Below are 21,816 nucleotides of genomic sequence, written 5' to 3'. Positions count from 1 at the left end.
TTTTTTTATTCAACCACATTTTAACTAAAAACCATAGGCAAAAACAAAGTTAAAAAATAGGAGTTTTTTTATGTTGGTTGGTAAATCATTGTTGACCTTACCCTTACAATGATTGTGAAGTTTGTTGTGAAGTAATATCATTATATCACCTAAAGATTATACAGTTACCATGGCAATGGCACCCGTTAAACCGCCAATCAACCAGTAAAAAAGGCCAAACGCACAGCAACACGCTTCAAACGACTAACAATTAGTAAGCCATGACGTTTCGCTTCCGTAAAGAGGAGCGGCCGGAGCGTCATGGAGACGAGGGTCTGGTGGAGAAGACGCGGCGCGTGCCGCTGTACCCCGGGTTCCCGGAGCTCGCCCGATCCGATGTCAGCATACATCCGTCTTACAACAAGCTGTCTTTGGCCTAGTACGTATCTATATCTGTTCAATGTAGAGTAGGTAAAACAAAGTCCCTTGGTCAGGGCCTACGCTAACTGACGCGGTTTGCATGGAGTGGATGGATGCCTATTGAAAAATACTATGAGCAGCGCTAACTGCATGCGTCGCGTGCATAGGATTTTACCAGCATCCGCGCCAGCTAGCGTAGGCCCTTACTTCGCCTGTGTATCTGTACCATAGGCGTATATAGAGGGGGTGTGGTCTAGTGCGCAGACCAGGACGTTGGGCTACCAATTCAATATTCTATAATACCGATATCTTCACACTAAAGTCCAGGTCAGGCCCCCCCCTGAAAAATAAACATAGATACGCCAATGGTCTGTACATCCTGAATTGTGAAAATCAGTGTGTGAAGCAGATGTACAGTGTGTATATAACACGCGACCCGCCCTATTTGAGTTCGAGACGCGTTGTATTGGTGGTGGTGAGAGTTGGGTTAGCGTGAGTGGAACTACATAAACACATTGGTTTGCATAGACATAGCTATCATAAAGGTTGCGCGCAGGTGAGCAAATAAGTAGGTAGGTAGGTACAATCAAGTGTAAAAATATGAACTTATTCAGTTTCAAAGATAAGTAGGTATATAACATATGTTTGAGTGGTTCGAATAGATACTTATTTTTGCACTTGACTGTACCTAATTGTTCATAGTTCATAATTCTAGGCTTTAGGTTTTCGCGGTTATGAAGTTACAGCCTGTAGACCAGCGTTTCTTAAACTGGGGCCCACGGACCCCTTCATACTACGGATCCCTTAAAGGTCACATGCTACGGACCCCTAAAGGGAACCTTTTAGGGGTCAGTTGCATGTATATCAGGGGTCCGTAGTAGGTCAGTCTGTAAACATAATAATATATTTACTAGAAAATTTCCAAAAATATTTTTTGACAGGGATCCGTGGAAAATTGTGAAAGATTAAGAAACCCTGCTGTAGACAGAGGCGACGCAAGGCGTGGGCGACGTGGGCCACTGCCCACGGCCTCGCGGTCTGAGGGGCCTCGCGCCTCGAATGGTTCCTACTGTTTTTTTTACACATTTAAAAATCCGTCATCTAATGTGTGGTGTACCATCGTAGGGCCTCGCAAAATTTATCTTGCCCACGCTAAATTTAGGTCCTGCGCCACCACTGCCTGTAGACCACTACCTAAAACAACCCTTTTCCAGCCGTGTGGTGTGCCGCCACCGCTACCACTGGGCCAAAGTCGCCCAACGCAAGCAATTCATGAAGGAGCTCCACAGCTTCGAGAAACTTCAGCCGAACGCGCTCGACGGCATCAGAGTGCACAGGGAGTTCTCTCAGGGCATCCTGTCGCACACCATACCGCCGAGGAGGTACATACAGAAGCTGACGCCGGACCCCCTGAACTCCAAAGAACGGATGAGGGTCGAGGAGATCATAAGTGGACGGGTTAATTTTAGCAACAAGTAGCTTTGAAATAAATCATGGATTTTTGAGAACTTGAATGAAATTAGTTTTTTTTTATCTATATACATCTCTTTCTAAATCATTTTTCTCTATGCAGCAGTAAAGGTGATTTTACACTGGCGAGACGAGAATAGAAATTTCGCTCATCCAACAGAACAATGACATTTACAAGAAAACAAGTTTTCGATTTTAAATTTTGCGGCGGGCGCAAGAGCACAAATTTTCGACCTAGCTAAATCCCACTAACATTATGAATCCAAAAGTTTGTAAGTCTGTTTGTTCATTACCTCATCAATCACATCTAAACCGCTGAACAGATTAAGATGAAATTCGGTATATGTATAGTTTGAGTCCCCGGGAAGGACAAAGGATGGTTTTTATCCCGGTAAATTGCATAGCTCCTGCAGGATAGCGATAAATGAATTCTATGCGGAAGGATAAAGGATATGGTGCAAAATCAATTAGGGTGGTAAACATATTATTCATATTTAACCTCTTCACCGCCACACAATAAACTAAGTGACGTGCTCTGTACGCCACAGAAAAAGCAGCGACAAATCAACTTGATTTTTAATTCCATTGCAGGGTTAATTTCGAGTTGAATGTAAAACATGTATAGAAATAGATGACTGTGGCGTGTGAGGCATTCCATTGGCTGTCACGACTGGATGACTCTGGCAGTGAAGAGGTTAAATTAATTCCTCATCCATCCCTAAACAATATAAAACTATGAATTAAATTTGTAGTAGAGTATAGATAGTGCCACCAGAGTTGAGGTCATGGTCATGCACACAAAAACATGTTGTGTAATGTCAGCAGGATTTTGACATTTACTCATTCATTTTATTCACTCTCCTTTTGTGCAATCATTTCTTTTTGTAGCTGTAGCTGTGTGTATAATTCACTTCAACTCTCGTGGCGCTACCTATAATCTAAAGTATTCAAACTAGCAGGACCTGGAAAAGGGTTAATTAGAAATGCTCTGCTGACCACACGCTTAGCCTTTTTGTGTTCTTGCATCAAAAATACAAGGTAATGTTTAATAATTCAGCACTTGAAAATAACAATCCAACAGTTAACTTAGTTTTGTTTATTTAGATGCTTATAACCTTAAAATCTACATTTAATTCTCCTCTTGCAGTTTCCTTTTCTTTAGCCTTTTGCTCTTTTCTACATTGGTCTGTAAGTAATGTGCTTCTTTTTTGGCCTGAGATATTTCCGCCCGTAGTCTCTGCTTCATAGCAGCCTTCTCGTAAGCCAGTCTCTCACTCAAATGGATCCACTTAAACCTAGATATATATTTGATGTTCCAAATCATGTCATAGTAACGCGACTTTTTTCTAGTGCCGATTTTGGTGTTATTTAACCTAGCTGCTACTTGTTTCGCTACTTTTTTCTTTTGAAACTCTACCCAGCCTTCTGTGAACTGGTTTGGAACTCGTTTCCGCTTTTCTCCTGGTTCTATAAACAAAAAGAGACTTAAATTTCAAAAATATGTACAATAGAAAAAAAAAGTAAACGTAACCTATAAATACTTACTGGCACTAGATTGCAAATAAATTCGTCCAACTTCACCATATTGACTGAATATTTCGCGTATTTTAGCTACATTCATGTAAGGAGGTATAGTAGAAAGAAATATTATACCACGTTTCCTGATTTTCTTTTTGTTAGTTAACTTTTCAGAACCCGATACCGAGTTGTTATCTAGAGAGTTTGTTGATTCGACATCTGAACCATTCTCTGGCACACGATCCATCTTCAATTATTGCCTTTTTCAACACTAAGACAAATATTAAATAAAGAACACTATACCACCATATTTTACACAATTCCAAGAATTCGGTTTATTGAATTACCTACACGTGAATTTGACGTTTCAGTTTTGTTGCGTCGGTTCGTCGGTTCGGTCGGTTGCTAGTTGCTAGTTTTTTTTTTTTTGGGATTGTGGCTTGGTAACGAGTCCTTTAAGGCAAGTCTTTATTTTAGAAGTCTTTGTTTTTGATCACTTGAATTCACTTATTTCACTATATTTTTCCAATTGTATTTTTGATATATTTGTAGAGAGCGTAGAGAGGAACGAAGCAATTTGTGTTTTTCAATAGGTCAGTGAGGCGGCGGGAGGATTCTTCAGCTTGATTTATTTCCACAGACTAATAAGAGATACTACGTATTGTACGTGTTTATTTCGCTGGCAAGTATCAATCTGTCCAGTCCAGTGCTCACGTCATATTCACTTTATTTATTCGCTTTATTCATAGTGTCTCAGTGGTCTGTGTGTTGTTTGTCAATTTTGAGCAATTTCACTCCACTTTTTCACTTATAAGAATAGATTCATTTAGTGTTGTGTAAATTTTTTCTACATCTAAAACTCTACTACAAAATGGGTTGCGATGGTGGCACTATCCCACGTCGAGATGAGCTCGTTCGTGTGAAGAAGAAACCAGAACAGGTACTTACAGTACAAATAGAATATTTTCTATTATTATACATATATGTATTTAAATGTTACTTTAAACCGACATTTATGATACTTAAGGAGCCTTCCTAATCTTAATAGCTTCTCGAATCTTCTAGACCGATCGGAAATTTGATCAAACAACTGGTTAACATAATTTTTGTTGCTTTTTAGAAAGACAAAGATGCAGAGCGGTCGTTCAAATGGCGGAACTGCGCGCTTTCGCAGCAGCCCCTGCAGGCTCCCGTGGTGGCGTGCGCTCTCGGCCGCCTCTACAGCAAGAGCTCCGTGCTCGAAGCGCTGCTCGACAAAGACACGAAGCCAGACTCTATTAGCCACATTAAGAATATGAAGGTATGCAACACACTACATAATATACAATACAAATTATGTTCCAAGAATCCATTAATTTATTCATCAGTACTTGTAGAAGAGTAATGTGACTGACTGACAGACAACTCACAGCTTAAATAAATCATCGGCCTAAAACACTAGACTTGAAATTTGGCAGACATATTCTATTAACGAATAAACCGTGAATAATTAAAAACTGTTATATTTGCTATAGTGAACAAAACTTTTAACCTATTCTTTCACACATTTCAGGATATCAAAGACTTGAAGCTTGTTAAAAACCCAGCATATGTTGCCACGGAGCACACAGATGGAGCGGTAGGTGAAGGCAGTGCCCCATACATCTGCCCGATCAGCGGCATTGAGATGACTGGCAAGTTCCGCTTTGTGTTCCTCTGGAGCTGTGGCTGTGTGCTCGCTGAGAGAGCCCTGAAGGAGGTGAAGCAGAACCTTTGCCATATGGTAAGTAATATAATTCCAACTGGCTGATGACTGGAATTAATAATGAGTATTTTGTGTTAATTTTTGATTAACTAATAAAAATAAAAAATATGAAACTTCCAATTGAACTTCATCTTTTTGTTCTTGCCTTGACATGCTTTTGTCTCTTACAGTGTCAACAACCCTTCACGGACAATGACGTTGTAGTCCTCAACGGAACTGAGGATGACATCGAACTTCTCAAAGTGAAAATGGCAACACGGCTTGCAAACAGGAAGACTAAGAAATCCAAAGCAGAAAAAGCTATCAAAATTGAAACAGTTACTAGTGCTTCTAGCACAATTACTAATTCTACCAGCACAGGTACCTCCGAAGAACAATCTGAGTCAACTATAAAAAAATCTGAAATCAAGATAGAACCCGAGGCAGGGTCCAGCCAGGCATTTAAAAAAGAAATTGAAACTATACCACTGTCTCTACCCAAATATAATCCTAATAAAGTACCCCGAGGTCACTTTGGGTCAAACAAAAGGGCTTTTGGTTCTAATGATTTGATCCAAGACCCATCATATAAGAAGACAAAGAAGGATTACAGTATAGCGAAAGACCCTCAGAGTTCTGAAGTGTACAAGTCGTTGTTTACTTCGCACACAAGTGACCAAAACCAGCAGAGAGCCCACTGGGTTACATACAACCCATTTTATAATTAAATTTGAATGCTGGTGTCATCATATGTAGCGGACAGTACAGTATTTGCCCAGCTCTGCTGCACTCGAGACATCGCAGATAGATTGGCAGATGTTTTGAATATTTGTGCAAACCTAGTTTTCATTAAAATGCAGGTATTCTCACACGTCCTGGGGCCCATTCTTGAAATAACATCAATCGAGAACAGCTTTGTGAATGTGGTGAAAATCTGTATAATATTGCTATAAAACTACAGCCAAAGTTAATTATTAGTCCATTTGCTGTAATTTTCTTTTCTACTCGTATTTCACCTTCAGACAAGTTTTACACCACTAGAGTGATGATTTCAAAAATTGGTTCCCTGATTTCACTGTAGAGTAATAGAGGAGAAAATAATTTCTCAGTAATCAAGATCAACAGCCCGTTATTAATAATGTATTTGATATTTATGAATAAATGAAATAAAATACAATTTTGTGTTAATTTATTTTAATTAAGCTTATAACATAATATTGCACTAGAAATTGCACATAGAATCATGGTATTTTATCGAAGTGGGTTATTAATTAATTTTGTGCTTATCATTAATTATGTTATTTATCTTTGGAAATAAAACTTGGATTGTCAATCTAAATTGGAATGTAAAGAATTATGGTCTTACTAGTAAAAGTTATTATAATTTTAGATATAAATAAACAGATATAAAAAAAAATAAGAAAAAAAAACGAATGGGGTGCAACGTTGGAAACCTCCCCAAGTGCTTGGACGTTACAACTCCCTTCTATCCGAGGCTTTAATCCTCATGGGGTGGGGAAGGGTGACGCCTGGGCATGGTGCACCCTGGGCAACAACGGCTAACTAATTTATTTGTAAATTTGTTAGTCGTTGGCTGACATCCGACTGGGGGGGCGGACCATTTGATTAGATGGAAGTTGTGACAGCATACGTTTCAATAGAATGAATCTTTTGGCAGAATGGATGTTTGGATAGAGTAGACATATTATTGAACATGAAACTACAGTGAGTGACTCACTCATTAAGTGATATTGTAACGGATAACTCACGTCTTAAATCGAGTTTAGCTCGACATGTTTGCGCGACTCGGCGGCTGCATCGACTCAGAATCACATTTTACGCCTCCAGTCAACAAACCCATACCATCCAAATACCTGTCTCTGATGTACTTATTCTGATCAAATTCCAGAATAAAATAAATAAGGTCTTAGACATTTTAAAAAATTGACGTTTTGAGTGCTCACTGGACCCAACAGTACAAAACGTATCTAGTGACGAATATGTTAGCTCTACTACATCTATATAAGAATCAGCGCCATCTGTTAACCGCTAGCGTCATGCACCAAGGCTAGGGTAGCTTCGATGATTAGGTTGAAGTCCAACTCGTTGAGAGAAGCTTTCGCTGTGAGGAGGTCCAGGAAAGTGTCGAGCGGAGACAGTCGCTCTCCCGATGGCAAGGCTGCGATACCTGGAACAAAGAAAACTATAATTTTCAGTTTTTCAATTTAAAAAAAAACAAGTAAAATTATATGACACTAGCCCACCCCGGGTTCGCACGCGTTGTGACGAAAATGAGACTAAATCTACCCAGCAAGCATCTTCTGTTTCACTTTTTCATGAAGATACAAAATGGTTATCATCTTTGTCTCATACAAACATTCTCCTGACAATTATAAATAGGTACATCAAAAAAAGAATTGTCGAAATAAATTCTGAAGTGATACGCGAACATTTAATTATTTTAGATTTAATTGTATGCTATTCGTTTCATATGCTAACGCACGTTTGCTCGGGTGGTTGTTAACTAATGTACTCTCCTTATTGGCGCTAGAGTAGCAAGAGACTCTTGCCAAGAGTGTCTAAAACAATTTAGTAAATAATGATATCTTCTTAAAATAACTGCGAAGAATGATTGAATTTTCGTCATCTGTCTAAATATTTTACTAAAAAGCTTAGAATTTACCCACTTGCTACTGTAGCGCCATCTATTTAACATCTTTTACTCAATCTTTGTATTGTTTGATGAGCAAGAAGAGGGCTGTTTTTGCATGAATACAATTATGTATCGCATATAGACACAGTTGTGGTGCATGATTTGTAGCAGAGACACAAATAAAATTAACTTTGTATCCATTATCGTAGCATAATAGTGACTACTAACGCCATCTAGGTACGCTATACAGTAAAGTATTGAGTTTGCATGTTGGTCAACTTAACCTCTCCTTGTTTTTTGTTTGTGAGTACAATCGCGTGTAATGAGGGCTATCGTTTTTTGTCTCACTAGATGGCGCACTGTTGCGTGAGGTTTTTAACTATGGCTTTCAAAGTCTGTTATTACGGGCGTGAAACAAAGTTTAGATTAAAATCATATTTAATACACCTTAAAACCGTACCATAAAAATATCGAGCAACCACGGTGTTCCATAGTCCCGTTTTGTTCGGAAAAAAGGGAGGACAAAGTTTCCGAAAGACAAAACTGTCTCAAAACACAGACATTCATTGCCCCGGAACGCATAATTGCCATAATTAATTTCAGATATGCAAAATATTCACAAAAAAATTCTTATTATAAATAAACCCGCGTAGCTCACCCAAAAACTATGAGATTTGACATTTCGGAGACCTCACGCTACACTAGCGCCTCTAGCGGCGAATTCATTCGCGATAGCCCTCATTGGCACGATACAGGGATAGAGTTCAAAAATTTGTCTCTAACCTTTAGTTGTTAACCATACAAAACGACGGTCTGGGAAAAGAACCGTTGTATTACAGAAATTCCTAATACAGTGTGGGTTTCTAGTTGGCGCTAGTATCGGAAAGTGCATTTGACAACTTTGACATTTGTGCCGCATCTGTGATTGGTTGAATAACTACGTGGCCAATCGCAGCAAGATTGTGATGCAAACCGACCTCACGATACTAACGCCATCTAGCGATATTTCGCCTGCCAAAAAACCCTCATTGTATGTTTTGCAAGCATACCTACACCTATAAATATAAAAAATAAACACAAAAACAATACTTCTACTAATACTAGTTTGTAATACAAAAAAATATTGGAAAGGGTATTGGTAAGACGTGTAGGAAGTTGCTCACAAACGCCATCTAGGTACGCTACACGGTAGTGTGCAAAATGCAACGACGTAAGTTTTTAATATTAAATAATAGAGGGCAGTAGTTATTCACCCTTAGACACTCAAAAGTAAGTAAAGTAAGTAAGTTGGAAATCTTTTAAAATTTAGTCTGAATAGCAGATTAGTAATTTTTTGTATAACTACTTTATTTGTCAATTAATTTAATAGATGGTTGTGATGGGCAAGTCAGGCAAGGGTAAGTCTTGCTCGACATAGATTTAAAACTTTTTCTTTCAGTTTGCTAGTTCACCACTGTACTACAGAACCATCTAGTTGACGGAACTATTGAAATTGACATTGTTTTTGCGCGTGAAATTAAGCCCCAAGAAAAGCGTATAAAATCTAGAAAGCACGCTTTTTTTTCTGATAAGGCCAAGCTAGATCGAGTGTTTGTCCCCAAAACCCTTTCAAGTATCAAGTACCGTACAGTTACGTCAATATATAAAACGATATTATAAAATTTTCGCACGTTCAGAATGAAACTGACATAGTTCCAAGATATTCTCATTTCCAAAATAAACTTTGGATTAAACACATTTAGTTTTACGTACTTTGGGGAAATAATACGGAAATGGGGATAAGTTTTCTAAGATAAAGTGCGACATCGCTTCGCAGAAACTAGATGGCGCTACTAGTACCTGTTACCATGTACCATGGACGTTAGTACCCGTTTTTTTTTCATAACGGTTATTTTGTTTCAAGCCTATTTACATACGGCAGCTATTCAAAAGAAAATACGATTTAACAAAACTAAGCTCTGAGCAAAGCTTGGTGGCTCAATTACTAGTTTAAAAATAAGACAAATTGTGTAGGAAGTTGCCCACTACCGCCATCTAGGAACGATATACAGAAAAGTGTACATTTACAGCAACTTGCTATGATTGTTTCTTTTCTATTTCTTCTTATTTACAATTATTTATTTAGTTTCACGTGTCCTGAGGGTGTATCTAATTAAATCTTGCTAATTAAATTTGACCCAGTTCTATCGGTCGGATTAACATGAATTTTGAATTTTTGTTTACATAGGTACGTAAGACGGCAACCAAAAAGGTCGTATTAAAAATGTTTATATGTTTGTTTATGAAATAAACTGTTGTTACAGAATTTACAGCCCATTCTACGACTACTTCCTCCCTGGCATCTGATTGAGCTGAAATTTAGCATATGTATGTTCGGCTTGCGCATCAGGAAACTTTTTAACGGTTTATGGTATTGACTTGGTACGGAAATGTAATTTTTATGACAACAAAATGTACAGTTTACGGAACTTTAGGACCGTGGTCATCAAACACCAAAAAATTTGTTCGCGAGGTGTCGGATAAACTAGTTGGCGTCTCTGGCGACCCCAGGGCCGGGTCTTTTTATGCTCAGAGGCTGAGCTGAGCCGTGCAGCGAGGGAATGCCGCAAGCATGCTAGGCACGATGCCCCGGGTAGGAGAGATACAGGGTTTAGATATGTTTTAATCTATATAATTGTTATCGTTTCTTTTTATACTATATTATGTTTGTTGACATAAATAATGTATCATTTGGAAGCAGTGTAAATGTACAGTAATCTAAAAAAAAAACTTGTATTTTTAACACAGCGTCACGTCACGGGCCTCCACTCCCGAACTCTGGCGCGGTTCATCTTTAGTGTGGTGGTGTGGTAGTGATGGTTGGTTTTGTGTGTGTTCTTACAGTGTGGAGGTGGAGGAGCTGCATGGACGCATACTTGTTTCATAGACTTAGCTACCATGCGGTCGCGGGTGAGCAAAGTAATTTATTTTAGTTTATTGATATGGACTTCCGCAAAGTAACACCTGATTCAATAAATCATTTCATTTCATTTAGAGTTTGGCTCGAAAGGTTACGGTAACAATTTGAAAAGACACCGTTCGCTCGCAGAACGCCATCTATTGATTACAAACGAAGTTAACACGTCATCTTGAGAGCCGAGGTACGGTACGTCACCGTTCTTGGACAGCGCCCTCTATTCTTGTTTAAACTTAAAATATTATCCCACGGGAACGCATTATCGGCATATCAAGTATCTTATGTCTCAATGCAGATCTTTGTCTATCTGTACGCCAAGTTTCCGGTAAATCCGTTCAGCTGTTACTGCGTGATTGAGTAACAAACATCCAAACATCTTCACAAACTTTCACATTTATAATATTCGTAGGGTTCTGTTAGGGGTGATTCCCTCACCGGTCTCCCTGGGCGGTCTGGGGCGGCGGTCGCGCGGGCCGCCGCCGCAGCCGCCGCCGCCGCCGCCGCTGAGGAGCGCCGCGGCGTGGTCGCGCGCGCGCAGAGCCAGCGCCGCGCGGTGCCCCCACGCCGCCAGGGTGCGCCGCGCGCGCCCCTCGCCGATCAGCTGGATCAGACGGAGCTTGTTGTTCACTGTCGTGCTGCTGTCGTCGGGGGCTAGAATGTTAAACGATTACTCTTTTTAAAAGCGATAAGGCCGCCTTTTGCTTACCTTGTAAGGTGCTCTATGTAGGTACCTGTTTTCTGTGTCGCTTACTATTTACATAAAGAGTAATTGTATTGTAAATGGTGCAACTTTAGTGGTTTGACCAAATAAAGGACTGATTAGAAATAATAACACTTGAAAATACTATTCGAAGGTACTGAAAATCTGTGTAGTTTTGCAAACTTTTTTTTATCTCTTCATGCTCGTAAACTTTGTACTTATGCTATCTAAGCGACATAAATGAATTTTTATGCTCTAGTCCTCTAGTGCATAAAGTAAAATCCTCGTCTAAGATCAAGCCAATCAGAAGTCAACTCTTTCGGTAAGAAAGAGTTTTTTGTTAGTGGTATTATACTACTTTCTTAGCTTTAGCGTGCATCCAATAGATGGCGGTAATAACTTTATACCCGACTGCTTAAATAATAAAAAGCGTACTGAATATATTAATGAGTATACTAATTTATGTTTCATTATAATTTAAATAGTCAAATGAAACTATAAATTGTAACCCAAAAACAAATCGTAAAAGTATTTGGACACATGTATTTCACATTATATCCTGACCTGGTTAACTATGATTTAGCGGACTTATAAATAACTAACTTCATAAAGTTTTATCTAACTAATACATTTTATATTTACGTTTAGAAACACGCTATTACACAACACTTGTTTCGAGTGCTCAACGTCTTATCTTCAAAAACTTTTTCGATTGTAGATGAACTAACGCCATCTGTTATATAGATTTGGAACCAGAAACTAACGCTTCTTTACCGACTGAGTTAGCAAAGGGACACAATGCACGAAATGGCCATAGGCTTATACTTTATGATTTGTTGTTGCTTAATTCTGTTAAAAATCATGTTCTAAAAATATCACATTTTCAAATTATAGATTAGTATTGTTAGCGCCATCTATGTATATTATTGGAACTACATATTATAATCTCGTACATTGGAGAGTCAGTACTCAAATCTCAAACTAAAATACAACAAGTAACATTTTTTTTTATTTATCATGCAGATAGCGTTCAGCGGTTCGCGCGCGACTGTTTTGAATATATACAGAAACTTGAAACACATTGGAAAAAAAACGAAAAGCATAGCCGGAGCTAGAAATCGAATCCAGGGGGCCGATTATTCAAATATCTGTGAAAACTACTCAAAAGTAATAAATAATTCTGTGAAAATTACAGCGTTAAATAATTTTACTAAACTGTTGAAATTTTTATTTGAGTGATAATTTTGTCGCACTATAATTTTCTGACCTCATTCGAGTGGAGTTACATCATCATCATCATCTCGGCCTATACGTCTCACTGCAGAAGCAGACGGGACGGGACGGCACACGAGAGGGCTTTGGCCGAAGTTCCCATGCAGGCCCAATGCGGATTGGGAACTTGAAAATCAGTCATTCGATGACGAACTGGGGATCGATTGGAGGATGTATTTCCAAAACAGTTATATACTCAATAACTTTGCATTAAATCACGTTTCCCAACTCACCAGCTATAATAGCCTTCATGACGTCAATTTGCAGCTCAAACACGCCCCGATGCACGTACTGCGTGAACGCGTGGAAAGGCAGCGCTTTGTGCCCTAGGTACGTAAAGAACGAGCTGAAGCCCTGCGGCAAGGGAAACGCGATGCTGTCAGCCGCGAGGTAGTACTGCTCTAACACCTTGAACACGATGAAGGCGTGCGTCGGATCCATTTCGTCGCTGGAAAGGATAAGAAGATACGATAAATCTTTATATACAGTCTGGCGTTAGGTACTTGTAATGGTTCAGCTATCCACATAACTATATCTAGTCTGTGGCTATACCACAGATAGCGAACGTTTCTTATAATATAAGTCCCCGTTCCGAATCGTACTTTACGTAAGTCTTAAGGTAATTTGAGCAATTTTTAGTGATCAATTAAATTTATTCAGCTAATGTTGAAATAAAATAGATAAACTCGACTTGCTTCTGCGCAGTTTATCCGTTTCAATTAATTGTACACACACACACACAAACATCACGCCTGTATTCTTAAATGGGGTAGGCAGAGCACACGAAACGTTACCGCTTCGGAGCCCCTTTTTGCAAATTTAGGTTTTAAGTTTGACAAAAACGGTACAATAGTACAATTAAATCTATATTAAAAATATATCAAAAGTATTTAGACATATTGCCTTGATAGGTAAATAATAAAATAAGTCATTAATTTTCATCTTCCATCGAAACTCTATCTAGTAATATTTATAAAAAAACAGCGAAATCGGTTCAGTAGCATATAAAGACACTTCAATTTAAATTGTAATACAAGTCATATGAAAACAGAATTTAAAATTCAACACCAATTGATGTCGTAATTATTAAACACAGATGAAGATGACCCACACTGAAAAGCAAAACCAAATCCTTGAAAAAAATAAAACAAAATAAAAAGACACACAACAAATGAAAAACCAAAAAACGAATGAACCAAATGACATGAACACGAACTCCAATGAAAAAGCGCTACGACAAACAAAACAAAAACCAAGAAGACCTCAAATAAACTGGAAACAATTGTTGATTAACGGTTTCTTTAAGAGTATCGATCGATATTTGGATTTAAAAAAACAAAACTGTTGCTGTATACAATACGCGTTCATTTTTTAATTAAAGACGATATACTAATTTGTATGAGCATAAGTCAGAGGCAGTTTCTAGCGCTCGAATTTTTATTCAAAAGTGAACAAAAATAAGACACAAATTTCTAGAGCTCGAAATTTTACTCGAAAATTTGGCTTTCTATTTATTTGACCTTTCTCAACGCTAAATTAGTTAAAGCTAGCTTGAAACATAATAGCCTTGTATGAAGAACGTATTTATGCTCTACTCTCTGATAGATATAATCATGTGCTAAAATATTTAAATAAATTCCATTAGTGTCTTCTTGAACCTCGATACTGGCAAAATCATCTATAGTACGGTATCGATGCTATATTGCCAAAAATTAAATTGAATCAAGTAACTTGATATAATGATTGTTCACTCCAAGTTTCATCCGCTCGCCTAAAAACAAATTCAAGCCAAATCATTTCTGCCACTCTAACTTTACCAACGCTCAAATTTCCCGAATCGCCTCTTAAAAAAAATCGTGAACCAACATTCTGCAAACAAAAAACCGGCACACGACCACCGTACACGAATACGAATCCCCTCTGGTGATTGTTTGCGGTGGCGGCGACCGCCTTGCAGACGGCGCGGCAGAGCGCGCGCGAGGCGTCCAGCTGCGCCGACACGTAGCGCGTGGCCGTGGCGTGCACGCTGCTCTCTGCGCGCTCGCCGCTCGCGCCGCGCATCAGGTGCGTGCTCACACTGCGCAGGTTCTGTGCGGTGTGGGAGGACCACAATCTAGTAAGAGGGTCTTTCGTAGTTAACATTACTGTAATTATCCATAAATTTTGTTTTGAGGACTGATATTGTAATTAGATTTTTTTATTAGCCTGGGGTAATGCTCCACTAATAATGCAAAGCTGGATTTCCCACTCGGCCTGTCTGCAGTTATGTTTGGCCAGTCGCTGGAGAACAAAAAAAAGTTAAGTTTCTTGCGGCGCATTGTTTTCGGCAATGACTGTATTTCCAAAGATATGTCATAGCGTTATATGCAACTCATATGCATTTTTATCTTTTGACGATGAGTCTCTCTCCTCCCTGGCGTCGGTACCTACTGTAACTATAAAATATGATCCTAGAAAGTCCTAGATGCAATGTTCACAAGTTTCAGTCCATGCAGGTACTATTATGTTTACACTGCAACCCAATTCAACGAAAAGAATTTTGACCCAGTTAGTAGATCCTGTTTTATATATGTGCGATTATGTTTTCTCAGTATCAGCTCGTTCTGCACGGAGCAAACTATCCATAGACCAATCATCATCATCACTCACCGCAGCAGTGACGTGCTCCTGGCGGCTAGCAGTACAGACGTCCAGCTCGACGAAGGGAAGCGCGTCGTGCGCGGACACGGACACGCGCCGCGCCGGCAGCGACGACAGCCCCAGCGCGCCGCCCGGCGCCAGCGGGGACAGCGGCGTGCTGCCGCGGGACAGAGCCTCCGGCTGTCGGGTGACGTTAGCGTTAACTGAGCGTATGTGTCCATACATACAAGAGATTTAGATATAAAATCTGTCAGCGGATATGATTTCTCAGAAATATGCAGAGGCCGTGGTCTTGAGCACTCTTAAGGGTAAGCACGTTTAAACAGCCGAATGAGTTTTTCGAATTATTCGCATTTTTTGTATCCACTTGCCGTGTTGTAGGTAGACCATTACCATTTTCCACCTCCCGCTGTTTGTTAAGGCATATGGCATCGATGAGTCCAAGTATGAGGGAGCTTTGGTATGACATGTCGAGACCTGAAACTGTGGCATCACCTGGTAGCAGTGCAGAGTGACGCGCAGCCGCGCGGTGACGGCGGTGGGGTCAGCGCGCGCGGGCGGCGGCGCGGACAGCGCGCGCCAGAGCCGCGTCCACGCGTCCTCCGCGAACTGGCACACGCGCTGCCGCGGCGCCAGCACCACACTCGCGCCGCACCACAGCTGCTCCTGGCTCACGCTCACGCAGTAGCCGCGTACCTATACAAACAACACATACCTATTTTTGTAACGCAACGTTTGAAAAACTGCAACGTGTTTTCGCCCAAAATTCCTCAGTGGGTGCCTTAAGACGAAAGTCCTTAACCAGTGCGTCTTGTCAGTGATGACTCAGAGCCCAGCAAGCTACGGAGAGAGCAGTGCTCGGGTTTTTAGCCAAGCGAAGTAGCTCGTTGAAGTGACAATATACAGGCCACATAGCACGGAGAACAGATGACCATTGGGATCGAAAAGTTCTCTGATGGAGACTGCGGATCGGCAAACGCAATGTAGGACATCCACCAACGAGATGGACGAATGAGCTCGTTAAATCCGCAGGTGAGTGGATGCAGGTTACTTCCGACCGAAGCAACTAGAGGTCTATGGAGGAGGCCTATGCTTAGACGTAGACATAGAACCGTAGGCTGATAATATGTTGGCGATGAATCAAACTTCCCTGTCTTCCATTAAATCTATCCCTAAAAAATCATCCCTACTTTACGCGTACGGGATGTGACCTAGAAAAACTTAGCCTAACTTACCTTAACGTCGTGTAACTCTGTGTTGAGCACGCTAGCTAGCAGATCCGTCAGCGGCACGGCACTGGCGGGCAACGAGCGTCGCGTCAGTGTGAACGCGCTCGCTATCAGATACTCTTGCATCACGCGATGCAGCGCGTTACCGTCATTAGGCTTCTGGTTCAGGCAGAGCCACGATATCAGCTGGAATTTAGGAGTTAAAATTGATTCAAACTAAATATTTCTATAACGTAGACAGGTAAACAAATCCTTCCTCCGATCCTTCTACTTTTGATGGCCGGATAGTCTAGTGATTCGAGAACCTGACTACAGAACTTGAGGTCTTAGGTTTGAATTCCGGTCGGGGCAGTCATGTTGACATCTCATACTTTTGTCAAGGAAATCATAGTGAAATTGATTATTAAAAGGTTCCACCCTGGGTCATGATTCAATTTGTTCGACCGTACCTACTTAAGTATGTATCAACACAAGATACAAGCATTGCTTTGGGATTAGGTCAATTGGTGTGAATGTCCCATGACATTTATTTATTAACTATCTGTATGTACCACAAATATGTTGCAGTAATGGTGCTGCATTAAATTTCAACAGCATTAAAACTAAAAAAGGTTGAAAATGAAGACAATTTTTATTTCAGGCGGGCAGCTCCCAGAACGTCGCCGGGCCGCAGATCGAGTACCTATTTTACTAATTCCCAAATATATATAGTATTTAGGAATTTCCAATAAAGAATTTATTTCTGATTCCAAAAGTCAGATACCAAATAATTGTAATAAAATGAATATGTCTAATTATTGTCATACCTCTTCAGCCAACTCGATATTGCCCTCATGCTGCACCAAATAATGCACAATAGCGATTTTATTCTCCGCCACAGTGCTCTTAAAGGCAGCTACCAAATCCTTCTCCGAAATGCTTAATGTCACCACATCAAGAGTGTTCAGGTCCACCATAGCGTGTGGGCCCCAACCGTGGAGTGGGGCCAGGGTGGGTCCACTGCTGGTCTCTTCAGTTGGTATGACTATGTGGCAGCAAGGTTCGTGGTTCGGGCTTATGTCGATGAGGTGTGTGAATAGCATCGGAATGTGGACTAAGAGGTGATCGTCTGTCGAAAAATGATTAAAATCGAGTGTAGCTGTTTTATGTGAAAACCTTTCTCTAAGCATTAATACACTACTATATACAAATATATGCATATGCAAACAAAATAAAAAAAAAAAGAATGCTTTCAACATTAAATTTTAAGCAGTTTAAGTAATTTTATACACAGTGGCGTAGCTACCGGAGGGTTAGACGGGGTAGTGCCCCGGGGCTCTCAAGCTCAGGGGGCCCCTCGAACTCTTGACTTACAAACTATAAATGACAAATCTGGAGTACGTAGAATTCGGAACACGACGAATACGGAACAAACGATTTTAAATTGTTTAGTTGGGGCCCTAGTTTATTTTTTGCCCCAGGGCCTCTTTGGTTACCTAGCTACGCCACTGATTATACATAGTGAAAGAATGGGACTCGGTAAGCTCGTAAAACGTATTCCAATTAAAAAAGGGAATTCTCATTATTAAATCATATTTAAGAAATTTTAGAGCTAGAGAAAAACACCACTTTAGGGTGTAGTTGACACTTTACAAGGATAACATAGAGTTGGTAAAGCTTGTGGTCAGTAGCATAACGTACGATATTCAAAGCTTGAGAAAATAAAAAAAAGCAATCCTCGACATTATATAGAATTTAGGAGGTTACAGTTAGTACCTAATCAACTAGTTCTCAATATTTTTGCATTATCTAGAGCCAAACCCAGTTTAGACCTGCAAGAAAACTCGTGCAAGTTGCCATACACTGCGAGGCCGTAAAGTTTACGAGATTGAAGTAGTGAATCAAGCGCCGTAATGTAATGCAACTTGCACGAGTTTTCTTGGAGGTCGTAACTGGGCTTTAGAGTGATTGCGGAGTTCTAAAGTAATAGAAACGTAACCCAACAGACAACTTAAAAATACTCTCACCATTGTAAAGAATGTATGACGGCCGCAGCGACTTGGCCAGTGTCCACGGCAAGTCTGGCACCACACTGTGTACCACCACGCCGTGCTGCAGCACCGTAATGGAATAAGCGAAGTTCACGCCTGAGTCCTTCAGGTCCGCACTGTCTTCCAGCACGAGGGAACTTGTAGAGTCGTCTAAAGGCTGAAAATTATGAGCTCCATTGTACAGTCAAGTGCAAAAGTATAGAGACACGGCTAAAGTTACAAAAATATGTATACACGACTTTATGCACTTAACATTAAGGTCTATATCCTTGCACTTGACTGTAGATGCTTTAGTGGTATGCTGTACTACAAATTTGATCAGGTAAATTCAAAATTAAAAGTAGTTTTATGTGGTTTGGTAGAATCCGTATACATATGTAAGTGTACACAGCAAAAAGTAAAAAAAATATTAGTTGAAAAATCAGATTCAAGATTTGTAGGAAATTGCCTCTTACTCACAAGCAGTCTGCGAATGTTAATGATAATTTATTCATGTTCATTTTTACAAAATAACTTAATAAATACAAAGTTTACTTATAAATCTAAGTAAGCAACTCAAACAAGAAAATAAAACTATGATGCTTTACTTAGAAAACGGGACTATTGTTTCTAAATCTCTAATTTTCTAACTTTTATTACTGCGCGTGGGCAAGTAGTCGTGCGCGCGGGACGCCGCCGGATCGTTATATGAATAGATTAGTGTTTCTGATTGATCGTCGTAATTGATTTTCAGCTGCTACCAAAATATATTAAAAGAGAAAAAAATATAGAAGAGATTCTGTAAAGGGACAAATTCGCCTTTGAACATGATATTAATATGTATTTAATTATTTGTCAATTATTATATTTCATCAGCACTAACCTTGTACAAGTAGTGATGCATGACGCAAAGCACGCCGCGCGCGCGGCACGCGATACTCAGGTCGAGCGAGCAGTCGTGCACGCGGAGAGGCACCGGGTCGTCCTCGTAGGCACCGCATGCGCTCGCAGCGTTCAGGTGCGGCAGGCTCAGCGGGATGTTTAGCTAAATAAACAAACTGACGGTAAAGATACAGGTCGTGCTACCAGTTCTTCTTCTCTTTTAAAATATGGCTTTTCTGTCCAAATTAATAGGATAATTTCGCCAGTGTCAAAGTAAACTCTCTTTGAGAGGGACTTTGTACGGTGACAACTTGATAGTAAAAATTCCAGAAACCACGTGGAGACAACTTGCGCATTAAAAAAATGTCAGACACGAGAGAAATATAGAATTTTGTGATCACTGTTCACTGTTAAGGTTAATCGCCGCATAAAACACTATCAAAATTATACTTCAACTAGCCAAAGAAACAGAAATAGCAAAATTAGATATTGTCTACATCCGCCATGTTCGAATGCTACAAATCGAATCCTACCAGAGTTCAAGTCAGAACAAGAACATGTATGACAGCATGATTTTGCCATTACTTCATTCATTTCATTCTGCTTTTATGCAATCAGTTCTTTTTGTTAGCTTGTGTGTGTTCAACTTTCTTAGCACTACCTATACAGCCAGCGCCTTTGGGTATAGCAAGAGGAGTGGTCGCTCTAGCCGCCAAATGGCGTGGGGTAGAGTAAAATTATAACGCGCTTTCGCGAGGCGCGGAAGCGGTGTAGACAATCTCGCTCTACGTGGATCAAGCGCTGGAGCCGGCGTGGCACAATATGGCGATCAATCAATCAGTTTATTTATCAGCACATAGGTACAGAGATCTAAAGTTGATTAGGTTTTATAATTTGTTCATATTTAAGAAATTTTAGAGCTAGAGAAAAATTTAGAGTTCGACTATTAACGCATTTACTGCCACCGACGCATATTTGCGTTTTTGGAACTTTCCCCAGCGCCGCTGTCATAATAATTCATACATTTTGAACGCACATGTGCGACAGTGCCACCTGCCTGTGGTCAGTCAAGTCAAGTCAGATGGCAGTGAATGCGTTAATGTAGGTACTGAAACAACGGAAACTTGCCAGAGTTTATAGTTTTATGGCTAGTATTTGATTTTTAAACGTTTAAAAAAATATCCAAGGCTACTAAACGATTTTTAGAGCTGGAGAAACAAACAATTTATTCATAGTATTCTCCCTTAGCTCACGTTCCCTTGCACACTGAAATGCCGAGTTAGTAAGGGTGTCATATTAGTTAATGCCTTTCTCGATAGATGGCGGTGTGCCATGCACGAAACATGCTATTGTTATGTTCACACAGAATCTACTTTATTTCGATGTCATTCATCGTTTCGACAGTCAGCAAATATTGACTTGAAATTTGGTATTACTTTTTGATGTCACACATTGTCGAATGACAATGGTGTTGACAAATATGCAAACTATGTCTACTTCATTGACCAAATACTTAGCATCTACGGACGGGACAGGGCACGTTATCTTCCTTCGCTAATTTTGTGTAGGTGAATTATACTGTTATACATGAAGTTTAATGTGTTAATTAAGTTACATTATTTATAATTTAACTTGTTCCGATGTAAATATTAACCTTCAATATGTATAATTGAACTTTTGCAGTGCATCGTTATTTTAATATGATCGCTTAGCTAACAATACCGCGTAAGTCGAAAATTGGCTGTAATCTAAATTGTACTGAAAATAATGCTATAATTTTACAAATGGCGTATAAGACGTGGATGAGGAATCGTATTCAGACCATATTAGGCACGATAAAAATGATTGTATGAAAACATGCCTCAAGTTGCAGGGACTGATATAAAAGGAGCGTTATGCGAGGAATCCTGTTACACGTATTAAGCGGGTTTTATACCTACAAAAAAAAATACCGCAGGGGCGCAAATGATTCCCCCACTCCGGCGCCCGGCCCCGTGCTCACCTTGTGGTTGAATGGTAAAGAGTACAGCGGAACATTTGTTTACCTAATTCTCCTATAGATGGCGGTGTTCTACAATACGACACGTTAAAGTTTGTATCACAGAAAATACTCTTATAGCACAGAGTTCATCTCTAACCCAACCTAACCTAACCTACAAAATTTTAAATTTTCAATTTTTTACGTATTCCCACGTGCTGTATAGCACGCTGGCGATTCAAAACTAAACGGGTCAATTACCATTTTGACCGCCACGGTCGGCCACAGCCGACCAAAATAATATCTGAAAATCGTTCCATATTCGCCACGGAATGCCGACATGGCCTGGTCACTGGCACTTTTTTTAGCTGTCGTGTTTTACCGACG

At 39.9% G+C, this 21,816-nt stretch overlaps 4 protein-coding genes across 4 annotated transcripts in view; 2 read left to right on the top strand and 2 right to left on the bottom strand.

Moving 5' to 3' along the window:
• Positions 1-159: 159 nt before the first annotated feature.
• Positions 160-1,904, top strand: LOC141438115 (uncharacterized). Its single transcript, XM_074101803.1, has 2 exons — positions 160-418; positions 1,614-1,904. The coding sequence occupies exons 1-2, from the start codon at positions 261-263 to the stop codon at positions 1,876-1,878; spliced, it is 423 nt and encodes a 140-aa protein (XP_073957904.1). The 5' UTR covers positions 160-260; the 3' UTR covers positions 1,879-1,904.
• Positions 1,905-2,950: 1,046 nt separating this feature from the next.
• LOC141438156 (uncharacterized) lies at positions 2,951-3,792 on the bottom strand. The gene is made up of 2 exons (XM_074101882.1): positions 3,415-3,792; positions 2,951-3,336 (listed from the first exon to the last, which is right to left on the bottom strand). The coding sequence occupies exons 1-2, from the start codon at positions 3,632-3,634 to the stop codon at positions 2,999-3,001; spliced, it is 558 nt and encodes a 185-aa protein (XP_073957983.1). The 5' UTR covers positions 3,635-3,792; the 3' UTR covers positions 2,951-2,998.
• Positions 3,793-4,052: 260 nt separating this feature from the next.
• Positions 4,053-6,287, top strand: LOC141438155 (replication termination factor 2). The gene is made up of 4 exons (XM_074101881.1): positions 4,053-4,327; positions 4,508-4,687; positions 4,940-5,149; positions 5,302-6,287. The coding sequence occupies exons 1-4, from the start codon at positions 4,259-4,261 to the stop codon at positions 5,836-5,838; spliced, it is 996 nt and encodes a 331-aa protein (XP_073957982.1). The 5' UTR covers positions 4,053-4,258; the 3' UTR covers positions 5,839-6,287.
• Positions 6,288-6,374: 87 nt separating this feature from the next.
• The window catches only part of pigeon (gamma-secretase activating protein pigeon), a 27,628-nt gene continuing 12,186 nt past the window's right edge, over positions 6,375-21,816 (bottom strand). The window contains exons 5-14 of the mRNA XM_074101880.1: positions 19,453-19,614; positions 18,567-18,747; positions 17,367-17,668; positions 16,567-16,746; positions 15,827-16,027; positions 15,341-15,511; positions 14,595-14,779; positions 12,925-13,139; positions 11,155-11,370; positions 6,375-7,298 (exon numbers count right to left, since the gene is read on the bottom strand). Of these exons, the coding sequence (XP_073957981.1) occupies positions 7,153-7,298; positions 11,155-11,370; positions 12,925-13,139; positions 14,595-14,779; positions 15,341-15,511; positions 15,827-16,027; positions 16,567-16,746; positions 17,367-17,668; positions 18,567-18,747; positions 19,453-19,614 (1,959 nt within the window). The 3' untranslated portion in view covers positions 6,375-7,152. The remainder of the gene's footprint in view (positions 7,299-11,154; positions 11,371-12,924; positions 13,140-14,594; positions 14,780-15,340; positions 15,512-15,826; positions 16,028-16,566; positions 16,747-17,366; positions 17,669-18,566; positions 18,748-19,452; positions 19,615-21,816) is intronic.

Source organism: Choristoneura fumiferana, chromosome 18 (genome assembly GCF_025370935.1).
Source record: "Choristoneura fumiferana chromosome 18, NRCan_CFum_1, whole genome shotgun sequence".
Lineage (NCBI taxonomy): Eukaryota > Metazoa > Arthropoda > Insecta > Lepidoptera > Tortricidae > Choristoneura > Choristoneura fumiferana.
Note: the sequence above shows the minus strand (reverse complement) of the source record. Positions and strands in the feature narration are given on the sequence as shown.